At 42.1% G+C, this 12,765-nt stretch overlaps 1 protein-coding gene across 1 annotated transcript in view; it reads right to left on the bottom strand.

Annotated features, from left to right (window-relative positions):
• LOC128646017 (blastomere cadherin) overlaps window positions 1-12,765 on the bottom strand; it is a 74,676-nt gene that overhangs the window by 19,744 nt on the left and 42,167 nt on the right. The window contains exon 6 of the mRNA XM_053699409.1: window positions 9,525-9,669. Within this exon, the coding sequence (XP_053555384.1) occupies window positions 9,525-9,669 (145 nt within the window). The remainder of the gene's footprint in view (window positions 1-9,524; window positions 9,670-12,765) is intronic.

The following is a 12,765-nucleotide window of genomic DNA, read 5'->3' as shown; positions in this document are numbered from 1 at the left end:
CTATCCTTATAAAGGCAGCTCCTAAGCAGCCGCAAGGCAATATTTGGAGCTAGCTGGTGACTACATGTATAGGTTTAGTCATTGGCCCTGCTAAATGCTTTCAGCTAGGTCCCAGAAGTGTATTGCTGCTCTAGAGTCAACCAACTTGTGCTCAATTGCTTTGCGTTTAAACGGTTGTACGAAAGAGGGAAAAATGATTATATGTTGGAAAAATTTCCTTTTGCGCTTGGATATCCCTTTAAGCAAACCTACATCTAGTATTCTTTTGCGCTTGCAGCAACTCAGAACTCTGACTGTAGTTTAGTGTCAGTGCTTACACACTGAGCACTTGCAACCAGAATGGGAGTGGCACAAGGCATATGTAGGTATGCTTCAAAAGTTAATATGCACAAGAAAAAGAGAGAGTGATGGACTTTACAATCAAAACGGAAATTAACACAGTAATTCTAGGGACGTGCATTTTGGGAGTTTCGTTAGCTGCTGAATGCAGGAGGCAGCAGCCACACGCAGCATTTGGCTCTTAACAGACCAATTTCTTCTTGCGAAAGTGCAACACTAAGATTTGGATTTGCACAGATCTTAGTGTGTTTCACAAGAAGCAATATGGCACCGAAAAGAACAGGATGCTGCGAGCGGCTGCCTTCAGCATTTGGCAAACAACGAAACTGCCAAAGGCACATCCTATAATGCAATAATTACTAAAGGATATATTTCTCATAGGGTCCCACTCTTTGGGTATCAGAATGTTTTTATGAGCTTAAAAAAAACAGAATTTATGTTTACCTGATAAATTACTTTCTCCAACGGTGTGTCCGGTCCACGGCGTCATCCTTACTTGTGGGGATATTCTCTTCCCCAACAGGAAATGGCAAAGAGCCCAGCAAAGCTGGTCACATGATCCCTCCTAGGCTCCGCCTACCCCAGTCATTCGACCGACGTTAAGGAGGAATATTTGCATAGGAGAAACCATATGATACCGTGGTGACTGTAGTTAAAGAAAATAAAATATCAGACCTGATTAAAAAACCAGGGCGGGCCGTGGACCGGACACACCGTTGGAGAAAGTAATTTATCAGGTAAACATAAATTCTGTTTTCTCCAACATAGGTGTGTCCGGTCCACGGCGTCATCCTTACTTGTGGGAACCAATACCAAAGCTTTAGGACACGGATGAAGGGAGGGAGCAAATCAGGTCACCTAAATGGAAGGCACCACGGCTTGCAAAACCTTTCTCCCAAAAATAGCCTCAGAAGAAGCAAAAATATCAAACTTGTAAAATTTGGTAAAAGAGTGCAGTGAAGACCAAGTCGCTGCCCTACATATCTGATCAACAGAAGCCTCGTTCTTGAAGGCCCATGTGGAAGCCACAGCCCTAGTGGAATGAGCTGTGATTCTTTCAGGAGGCTGCCGTCCGGCAGTCTCGTAAGCCAATCTGATGATGCTTTGAATCCAAAAAGAGAGAGAGGTAGAAGTTGCTTTTTGACCTCTCCTTTTACCAGAATACACAACAAACAAGGAAGATGTTTGTCTAAAATCCTTTGTAGCATCTAAATAGAATTTTAGAGCGCGAACAACATCCAAATTGTGCAACAAACGTTCCTTCTTCGAAACTGGTTTCGGACACAGAGAAGGCACGACTATCTCCTGGTTAATGTTTTTGTTAGAAACAACTTTTGGAAGAAAACCAGGTTTAGTACGTAAAACCACCTTATCTGCATGGAACACCAGATAAGGAGGAGAACACTGCAGAGCAGATAATTCTGAAACTCTTCTAGCAGAAGAAATTGCAACGGAATGTAAGGGTTCAAACGGAACCCCCTGAAGAACTGAAAGAACTAAGTTGAGACTCCAAGGAGGAGTCAAATGTTTGTAGACAGGCTTGATTCTAACCAGAGCCTGAACAAAGGCTTGAACATCTGGCACAGCTGCCAGCTTTTTGTGAAGTAACACAGACAAGGCAGAAATCTGTCCCATCAAGGAACTTGCAGATAATCCTTTTTTCAATCCTTCTCGAAGGAAGGATAGAATCTTAGGAATCTTAACCTTGTCCCAAGGGAATCCTTTAGATTCACACCAACAGATATATTTTTTCCAAATTTAGTGGTAAATGTTTCTAGTTACAGGCTTTCTGGCCTGAACAAGAGTATCAATAACAGAATCTGAGAACCCTCGCTTTGATAAGATCAAGCGTTCAATCTCCAAGCAGTCAGCTGGAGTGGGACCAGATTCGGATGTTCGAACGGACCTTGAACAAGAAGGTCTCGTCTCAAAGGTAGCTTCCATGGTGGAGCCGATGACATATTCACCAGATCTGCATACCAAGTCCGGCGTGGCCACGCAGGAGCTATCAAGATCACCGACGCTCTCTCCTGATTGATCCTGGCTACCAGCCTGGGGATGAGAGGAAACGGCGGGAATACATAAGCTAGTTTGAAGGTCCAAGGTGCTACTAGTGCATCTACTAGAGTCGCCTTGGGATCCCTGGATCTGGACCCGTAGCAAGGAACCTTGAAGTTCTGACGAGAGGCCATCAGATCCATGTCTGGAATGCCCCACAGTTGAGTGGTTTGGGCAAAGATTTCCGGATGGAGTTCCCACTCCCCCGGATGCAATGTCTGACGACTCAGAAAATCCGCTTCCCAATTTTCCACTCCTGGGATGTGGATTGCAGACAGGTGGCAGGAGCGAGTCTCCGCCCATTGAATGATTTTGGTCACTACTTCCATCGCCAGGGAACTCCTTGTTCCCCCCTGATGGTTAATGTACGCAACAGTCGTCATGTTGTCTGATTGAAACCGTATGAACTTGGCCCTCGCTAGCTGAGGCCAAGCCTTGAGAGCATTGAATATCGCTCTCAGTTCCAGAATATTTATCGGTAGAAGAGATTCTTCCCGAGACCAAAGACCCTGAGCTTTCAGGGATCCCCAGACCGCGCCCCAGCCCATCAGACTGACGTTGGTCGTGACAATGACCCACTCTGGTCTACGGGAGGTCACCCCTTGTGACATGTTGTCCAGGGACAGCCACCAACGGAGTGAGTCTCTGTATAGTCCCCATTCCACAGACTGAGCATACACAGTTGTAATGGTCTTAGATGAATGCGCGCAAAAGGAACTATGTCCATTGCCGCTACCATCAAACCTATCACTTCCATGCAATGCGCTATGGAAGGAAGAGGAACGGAATGAAGTATCCGACAAGAGTTTAGAAGTTTTGTTTTTCTGGTCTCTGCCAGAAAAATCCTCATTTCTAAGGAGTCTATTATTGTTCCCAAGAAGGGAACTCTTGTCGACGGAGATAGAGAACTCTTTTCCACGTTCACTTTCCTCCGTGAGATCTGAGAAAGGCCAGGACTATGTCCGTGTGAGCCTTTGCTTGAGGAAGGGACGACGCTTGAATCAGAATGTCGTCCAAGTAAGGTACTACAGCAATGCCCCTTGGTCTTAGCACCGCCAGAAGGGACCCTAGTACCTTTGTGAAAATCCTTGGAGCAGTGGCTAATCCGAAAGGAAGCGCCACGAACTGGTAATGCTTGTCCAGGAATGCGAACCTTAGGAACAGATGATGTTCCTTGTGGATAGGAATATGTAGATACGCATCCTTTAAATCCACCGTGGTCAAGAATTGACCTTCCTGGATGGAAGGATTGTTCGAATGGTTTCCATTTTGGACGATGGAACCTTGAGAAACTTGTTTAGGATCTTGAGATCTAAGATTGGTCTGAACGTTCCCTCTTTTTTGGGAACTACGAACAGATTGGGGTAGAACCCCATCCCTTGTTCTTTTAGTGGAACAGGATGAATCACCTCCAGAAGATAACCATGGGAGACTATTTCTAGCGCCCAAGGATCCAGAACATCTCTTGCCCAAGCCTGAGTGAAGAGAGAGAGTCTGCCCCCCACCAAATCCGGTCCCGGATCGGGAGCCCGCATCTCATGCTGTCTTGGGAGCAGTGGCAGGTTTCTTGGCCTGCTTTCCTTTGTTCCAGCCTTGCATTCTCCAGGCTGGATTGGCTTGAGAAGTATTACCCTCCTGCTTAGAGGACGTAGCACTTGGGGCTGGTCCGTTTCTGCGAAAGGGACGAAAATTAGGTTTATTTTTGGCCTTGAAAGACCTATCCTGAGGAAGGGCGTGGCCCTTGCCCCCAGTGATATCAGAGATAATCTCTTTCAAGTCAGGGCCAAACAGTGTTTTCCCCTTGAAAGGAATGTCAAGCAATTTGTTCTTGGAAGACGCATCCGCTGACCAAGATTTTAACCAAAGCGCTCTGCGCGCCACAATAGCAAACCCAGAATTTTTCGCCGCTAACCTAGCCAATTGCAAGGTGGCGTCTAGGGTGAAAGAATTAGCCAATTTAAGAGCACGAATTCTGTCCATAATCTCCTCATAAGAAGAAGAATTACTAATAATCGCCTTTTCTAGCTCATCGAGCCAGAAACACGCGGCTGTAGTGACAGGGACAATGCATGCAATTGGTTGTAGAAGGTAACCTTGCTGAACAAACATCTTTTTTAGCAAAGCTTCTAATTTTTTATCCATAGGATCTTGGAAAGTACAACTATCTTCTATGGGTATAGTGGTGCGCTTGTTTAGAGTAGAAACCGCCCCCTCGACCTTGGGGACTGTCTGCCATAAGTTCTTTCTGGGGTCGACTATAGGAAACAATTTTCTTTAAATATGGGGGGGAGGTACGAAAGGTATACCGGGCCTGTCCCATTCTTTATTAACAATGTACGCCACCCGCTTGGGTATAGGAAAAGCTTCGGGGGGCCCCGGGGCCTCTAGGAACTAGTCCATTTTACATAGTGTTTCTGGAATGACCAGATAATCACAATCATCCAAATTGGATAACACCTCCTTAAGCAGAGCGCGGAGATGTTCCAACTTAATTTTAAAAGTAATCACATCAGGTTCAGCTTGTTGAGAAATTTTTCCTGAATCTGAAATTTCTCCCTCAGACAAAACCTCCCTGGCTCCCTCAGACTGGTGTAGGGGCCCTTCAGAAACAAAATCATCAGCGTTCTCATGCTCTTCAGTATTTTCTAGAACAGAGCAGTCGCGCTTTCGCTGATAAGTGGGCATATTGGCTAAAATGTTTTTGATAGAATTATCCATTACAGCCGTTAATTGTTGCATAGTAAGGAGTATTGGCGCGCTAGATGTACTAGGGGCCTCCTGTATGGGCAAGACTGGTGTAGACGAAGGAGGGGATGATGCAGTACCATGCTTACTCCCCTCACTTGAGGAATCATCTTGGGCATCATTTTTTCTAAATTTTTTATGACATAAATCACATCTATTTAAATGAGAAGGAACCTTGGCTTCCCCACAGTCAGAACATAATCTGGTAGTTCAGACATGTTAAACAGGCATAAACTTGATAACAAAGCACAAAAAACGTTTTAAAATAAAACCGTTACTGTCACTTTAAATTTTAAACTGAACACACTTTATTACTGCAATTGCGAAAAAGTATGAAGGAATTGTCCAAAATTCACCAAAATTTCACCACAGTGTCTTAAAGCCTTAAAAGTATTGCACACCAAATTTGGAAGCTTTAACCCTTAAAATAACGGAACCGGAGCCGTTTTTATATTTAACCCCTTTACAGTCCCTGGAATCTGCTTTGCTGAGACCCAACCAAGCCCAAAAGGGAATACGATACCAAATAATGCCTTCAGAAAGACTTTTCTATGTATCAGAGCTCCACACACATGCAGCTGCATGTCATGCTGTTCTCAAAAACAAGTGCGCCATACCGGCGCGAAAATGAGGCTCTGACTATGATTAGGGAAAGCCCCTATAGAATAAGGTGTCTAAAACAGTGCCTGCCGATATTATTTTACAAAAAATACCCAGATTAAATGATTCCTCAAGGCTAAATATGTGTAAATATGATCGATTTAGCCCAGAAAATGTCTACAGTCTTAATAAGCCCTTGTGAAGCCCTTATTTACTATCTGAATAAAAATGGCTTACCGGATCCCATAGGGAAAATGACAGCTTCCAGCATTACATCGTCTTGTTAGAATGTGTCATACCTCAAGCAGCAAAAGACTGCTCACTGTTCCCCCAACTGAAGTTAATTCCTCTCAACAGTCCTGTGTGGAACAGCCATGGATTTTAGTAACGGTTGCTAAAATCATTTTCCTCATACAAACAGAAATCTTCATCTCTTTTCTGTTTCAGAGTAAATAGTACATACCAGCACTATTTTAAAATAACAAACTCTTGATTGAATAATAAAAACTACAGTTAAACACTAAAAAACTCTAAGCCATCTCCTTGGAGATGTTGCCTGTACAACGGCAAAGAGAATGACTGGGGTAGGCGGAGCCTAGGAGGGATCATGTGACCAGCTTTGCTGGGCTCTTTGCCATTTCCTGTTGGGGAAGAGAATATCCCCACAAGTAAGGATGATGCCGTGGACCGGACACACCTATGTTGGAGAAAAAGGGATAGTAAAGTCCCAATTAAACTTTTGTGATTCAGAGAGGGCATGCAATTTTAAACAACTTTCCAATTTACTTTTATCATCAAATTTGCTTTGTTCTCTTGGTATTCTTAGTTGAAAGCTAAACCTAGGTAGGTCTCATGCCAATGTCTAAGCCCTTGTAGGCCACCTCTTATCTGAATGCATTTGACAGTTTCACAGCTAGAGGGCGTTAAGTTCATGTGTGTCATATAACATTGTGAACGCAGTTATTTAAGAGTCAGCACTAATTGCCTGAAATGCAAGTCTGTCAAAAGATCTGAGATAAGGAGGCAGTCGTCAAAAGCTTAGATACAAGGTAATTACAGAGGTAAAAAAGTATTAATATAACTGTGTTGGTTATTTTCCAATCCCCTGGTTTGTTTATTTACAGATTGGCAACTACATTACCACACACAAACACTTAAAGTGATGGTAAACTTCTGTTGGTACAAAAACGGATTCGGATTCTGTAATAGCATATTTATTAAACCGCCTTAATTTTTTTAACTTTTTATATGCAATTTTATTATATTTTCAACTTATTTACAAACCGTTATAACGCTGCATCGCTCCGCCCCTTATATTTTCTTCACTGAAGACACTAGATGTGTACCTCGTTTCCCCCCTCTCTGCACGTCAGAGAATTTGCGCGCTCCCGACCCTGCTATTTTCCACGCATGCGCATTGGGTTTGTAATATTGAAAATATCAGTAAGTCTTAAAATATTTTATTTTTATACAATTTTCATATTTATTTACCAGAACCGAAAATTGATAGTGATGGGGTGTTATTTTTTAATCTCAAATCGTGTGGAAGTGCATGCGTACCCAAAACATGCACGTGCAAATTCGTAAGAGAATTTGAAAGGCTCCTGATTGGATGCGCGTCTTGAAAGTAAAATGACACTGTGCAGGCGCATAGCCGGTAGCATAGAAGATAGCCTGTCTGGTGACAGGCTTGCTTATTGGTCCAACTTAATAAACATTGGTTATTACGTCACAGGGGGCTGGAGATGTATCTCAGAAGATGAACGGCTAAATACAAGTATTCAAAGCTTTTTTAATATATTGCATTAGATGTAATTTGATGTGTGTCAGTAAGGTAATCTATTCTGTTAATTGATATTATCGCTACATATGGAGTTTACCATCACTTTAATGCTGAGGGAGCCTACACCTTTTGAAACACTATGCTTGCTTTGAACCGCCCCTAAACATTTAAATTCTAAACTATATTCAATTCTCCTCCAGAGGATGACACCCTCCCTTGCCCATGCCACAATGTGGCACAAGGAACTTTAGACTGAATTCAGTGGCAGAATGGCAACGGATGTTCCGGGCTGTTAAGGCCATATCGGTATCAGCACGCACGAATCTCAATACAAAATGATGAGTAGATGGTAACTCACACAGTCCCGTCTCAAAGCAATCTACCCAAAGACATCGGACGGGTGCTGGAGGGGTTGCGGAGGAAATCTGTTAAACAATACATATATTGTGGGGTTTGCCCATTGCTGGAGAATAATTGGACCTCAGTGGGGGTATTCTAACTGGGCAATGGGTGCTTGCTATGGTCAGTAATGCCAACATGCAGGGCTGACTATGCTATTGGAAATCAAAAAGGCAGGGATTTTTGGCCACGACACTCACTCTACATAGCCAAACATTTATATTCTCACACAGATGCTTTAACCCCTCTTTAGCATTATCAAATGTGCTTTATTTTCTTGGTATCCTCTGTAAAAGGAGCAGCAATGGACAACTGGGCGCTAGATGAACACATTTGGTGAGCCAATGACTAGAGGCACATATGGTGTCAGTCAAAAGCTAGCTCCCAGATGCTCCTGAGCCTACTTAGGTATGGCTTTTCAACAGAGGATACCAAGAGAAAGAAGATAATAGAAGTAAATTGGAAAGAGGTTTTTGTTTTTTTGGGTTTTTTTTTTTTTTTTTAAGTCTGATCTGACTTTACTGTCCCTCTAACTAGAATCTGGCTTCCTCCAATCATTGCGTGCCCCCACGAGCAGGACGCCAAAGGGGGCACGCAACAATTTGAGGAAACCAGATTTATCCATATGCTAAAGAAAGCAAGAGCTGCGGGCGGAGGATCTGCGTTAGGTTTATCATAACGTTAAGGTATTTAAAATAAATGTCTTTGTAAACTTTAATGAATTTAAGTGCCCCTGTATTTAAGATTATTTTTTGATCCTGGGCTTTAAAGGGACAGTAAACCTTAAAAATAATGTTATATAATTCTGCACATAGTGGGGTCTGTAAAAGCACCATATTTTTAACAAATTAAAAAGGTAAAAAAAAAAAAAAAAAAAAAAAAAAAAAAAGCGTTTATAGCTATAGCACCTAAATAATGTTATATAATTCTGCACTATGTGCAGAATTATATAACATTTTTAAGGTTTACTGTCCCTTTAAGTATACATTCACATTAAGTACTGATTATAGAAAATCTAGGTTAACAAAAAGCTGTTCAATTAAGTCATGCTCCCAGTGCAAAGTATGACATACTAAAGTATTCGTTTCCCATTGTGTTCGCTAAAGTATTGGTCTTATCAGTAAAAAGCGAGACATAAGATAAGGAGGACTTTGTAAATAATTATGTAAGATGTAGCCAGCTTTCCCTAAAAGCCCAACCCATTTTATTGGGCTGTAGGTTTAACAGAAACTATTCTTTTTAGATTTTGTATATCAAACTCTACAGCTGGTATAACAAATTGCTGAACACACATTAATGAAAAACCAATTACAGTATAAAGTCAAAATGTATCAAACACTTATGCTCACTAACCAAACCGTTCTCAGAATACCATCATATATTTGTTAGCCATTTTCTATTTGTAATGCCTGAAGATTTAAGTGACTACATGTAATATTTTTTAGGCACCACTGAAGCTTGTGAAGTTCTAGCCCTGATAAACTGACACGTGCTAACAAATAAGAATTAAAAAAAAAAAAAAAAAAAAGGCGTCTAACTCTGGAGCATTTAAGAGCATTGTCAGCCATAACAAAAGCACTAAAATGTAACAAATTCTCACCTGGTTGAACGCCTTCCTTCACGGAGCCCCTGAAAACGGCCTCTGTGAAGATTGGTGGGTTATCATTCTGATCAATAACTGCAATGATTATCTCCATGGGCTCCTCAACTGGCTGGCCATTCTCAGACACTGCATGAGACAGTAGCTGTAAAGAATGGGCATCAGTTTAATACTTTATCCAAAGAGCTGCCATTCAGATATCCAAGTCCTAATATAGCAAATTTACCCATTATATCCATTAGAGCCCCCTCCCTCCAATGTGGATAACTTGTGGCCAATTTCAGGCTATCAAACTCAAAGTATTCAGTTTTGTACCAGTTTTACGTCAATGTATACAGTTAAAAGTGACAGTATACCTAAATGTACATGAAAATGATGCAACATAGCAGTAAGACTAGAAAATATCACCTGAACATCTTAGAAAATTTGAGGTAAAATATCATTTTATTTATTGTTTTCTAATTATTCAAACTCCACTGAAAAAGACTTTAAGAAGCAAGTCAGGATGCTTGTCCCAGGACTTGCTAGGGAGTGTGCATCTGTTGTGTGCAGGCATAGTCATGTTATTTTTCTATTCAGTTTAGAAGGGACATACTCATGCTAAATCACTTGAAAGTGATGTAGCATAACTGTAAAAAGCTAACAGGAAAATATCACCTGAACATCTCTTACCACACAATTTCCTCAACTCAGCAGAGTAAGTACTGTGTAAAGATTTACTGCCCAGCTGCAGGTGTAAAAAACAAAACAAAAAAACTAACAGAAACGCAATGAACTGCAGCCAATCTGCGTCAGCAGTGCTGAGGTCATGAACTCTTTTACTGTGACCTCATGAGATTTCACAGAACTCGAGATTTCATAGTAAACTTCCTTAAACTGAATAAGGAAATAACGTGTGCATAAGGCTCACTCCCTTGCCTGTCCCGGGACAGACATACTGATTTGCTGCTTAAAGTCCTTCACAATAGGGTGTGAATACTTAGGATATTGAGGTAAAATAACATTCCTTTTTTACATAGAGATGTTAAGGTGATATTTTCTAGTCAGCTTTTTACAGCTATGCTGCATCACTTTCAAGTGCTTAAACATTTGGGTATCATGGCCCTTTAAGCAAGTTCTATGAAATTAGATGAGAAGATCAGAGCCTTACCTCAGCACTACAGACGGGCTATTTATCTCCCCCCCCCCCCCCCGTGCAGCTTGACAATAGCTGAGGAATAACTGCTAAATGAGCTGAAGAAAGTTTGAGGTAAAAAACAAATTATGCTTACCTGATAATTTAATTTTCTTTTGAAGGGAAGAGTCCACAGCTGCATTCATTACTTTTGGGAATTCAGAACCTGGCCACCAGGAGGAGGCAGACACACCCCAGCCAAAGGCTTAAATACCTCCCCTACTTCCTTCATCCCCCAGCCATTCTGCCAAGGGAACAAGGAACAGTACGAGAACTATCAGGGTGAGAAAAAAAAAAAAAAAAAAAAAGTGCCAGAAGAACAAAAAAGTTACAGCCGCCTCAAAGAAACACAGGCGGGAGCTGTGGACTCTTCCCTTCAGAAGAAATCAGGTAAGCATAAGTTATGTTTTTCTGCTTTTTAAAAGAGTCCACAGCTGCATTCATTACTTTTGGGAAAATACCCAAGCTAGAGGACACTGAATGCAAACAATGGGTGGGTACAAAAGGCGGCCCCTTCTAAAGGCACCACAGCCTTACTCAACACCCAAAAATTTAAGTACAAACGACACCGGAGAAACCCGAGCCTGGGTAACTGCACATCAGTTACACCACCGGCAAAACCGAACTAGAGACCACCCAGAACTAGAGTCCGTCAGCCCCAGACAACCTCAGAGGCGTCCACCCCATGGGTCACTACTCCCAAGAAGGTACCTGGCCAAATATAAAAAAGGACCACATCTGCCCCCAAAAAAGGGAACCAGGAAAATCCAAAAAGGACCCACTCAACACCTAGAAGGCAACCCATGGTTGTCTTACAAAGGCAACACCCAGAGACAAACTCCCTAGAACACAAGGACTGGAGAAAGGATCCATACACAGAGGACATGTCCCAAAAAGGACTTGAGGAATCCCTCATGTCCAATCCCATAACCTAAGGTACTCCAGGAATTCATGAGTCCCGACGCCCCATAACATATCTAGATCTGGAAGCTAGATAGGCAGACAGCAGAAAACCGGATAACTATCCCAGCAGTTAGAAAAACATAATTTATGCTTACCTGATAAATTCCTTTCTTCTGTAGTGTGATCAGTCCACGGGTCATCATTACTTCTGGGATATTACTCCTCCCCAACAGGAAGTGCAAGAGGATTCACCCAGCAGAGCTGCATATAGCTCCTCCCCTCTACGTCACTCCCAGTCATTCGACCAAGGACCAACGAGAAAGGAAAAGCCAAGGGTGAAGTGGTGACTGGAGTATAAATTAAAAAATATTTACCTGCCTTAAAAACAGGGCGGGCCGTGGACTGATCACACTACAGAAGAAAGGAATTTATCAGGTAAGCATAAATTATGTTTTCTTCTGTTAAGTGTGATCAGTCCACGGGTCATCATTACTTCTGGGATACCAATACCAAAGCAAAAGTACACGGATGACGGGAGGGATAGGCAGGCTCTTTATACAGAAGGAACCACTGCCTGAAGAACCTTTCTCCCAAAAATAGCCTCCGATGAAGCAAAAGTGTCAAATTTGTAAAATTTGGAAAAAGTATGAAGCGAAGACCAAGTTGCAGCCTTGCAAATCTGTTCAACAGAGGCCTCATTCTTGAAGGCCCAAGTGGAAGCCACAGCTCTAGTAGATGAGCTGTAATTCTTTCAGGAGGCTGCTGTCCAGCAGTCTCATAAGCTAAACGAATTATGCTACGAAGCCAAAAAGAAAGAGGTAGCGGAAGCTTTTTGACCTCTCCTCTGCCCAGAGTAAATGACAAACAGAGAAGACGTTTGTCGAAATTCCTTAGTTGCCTGTAAGTAAAATTTTAGAGCACAGACTACATCCAGGTTGTGCAGTAGACGTTCCTTCTTTGAAGAAGGATTTGGGCATAAAGAAGGAACAACAATCTCTTGATTGATATTCCTGTTAGTAACTACCTTAGGTAAGAACCCAGGTTTAGTACGCAGGACTACCTTATCCGAATGAAAAATCAAATAAGGAGAATCACAATGTAAGGCTGATAATTCAGAGACTCTTCGAGCCGAGGAAATAGCCATTAAAAATAGAACTTTCCAAG

This window comes from Bombina bombina, chromosome 1 (genome assembly GCF_027579735.1).
Source record: "Bombina bombina isolate aBomBom1 chromosome 1, aBomBom1.pri, whole genome shotgun sequence".
Classification (NCBI taxonomy): Eukaryota; Metazoa; Chordata; class Amphibia; order Anura; family Bombinatoridae; genus Bombina; species Bombina bombina.
The sequence above is the reverse complement of the archived record's forward strand: the minus strand, read 5'-3'. Positions and strand labels throughout refer to the sequence as shown.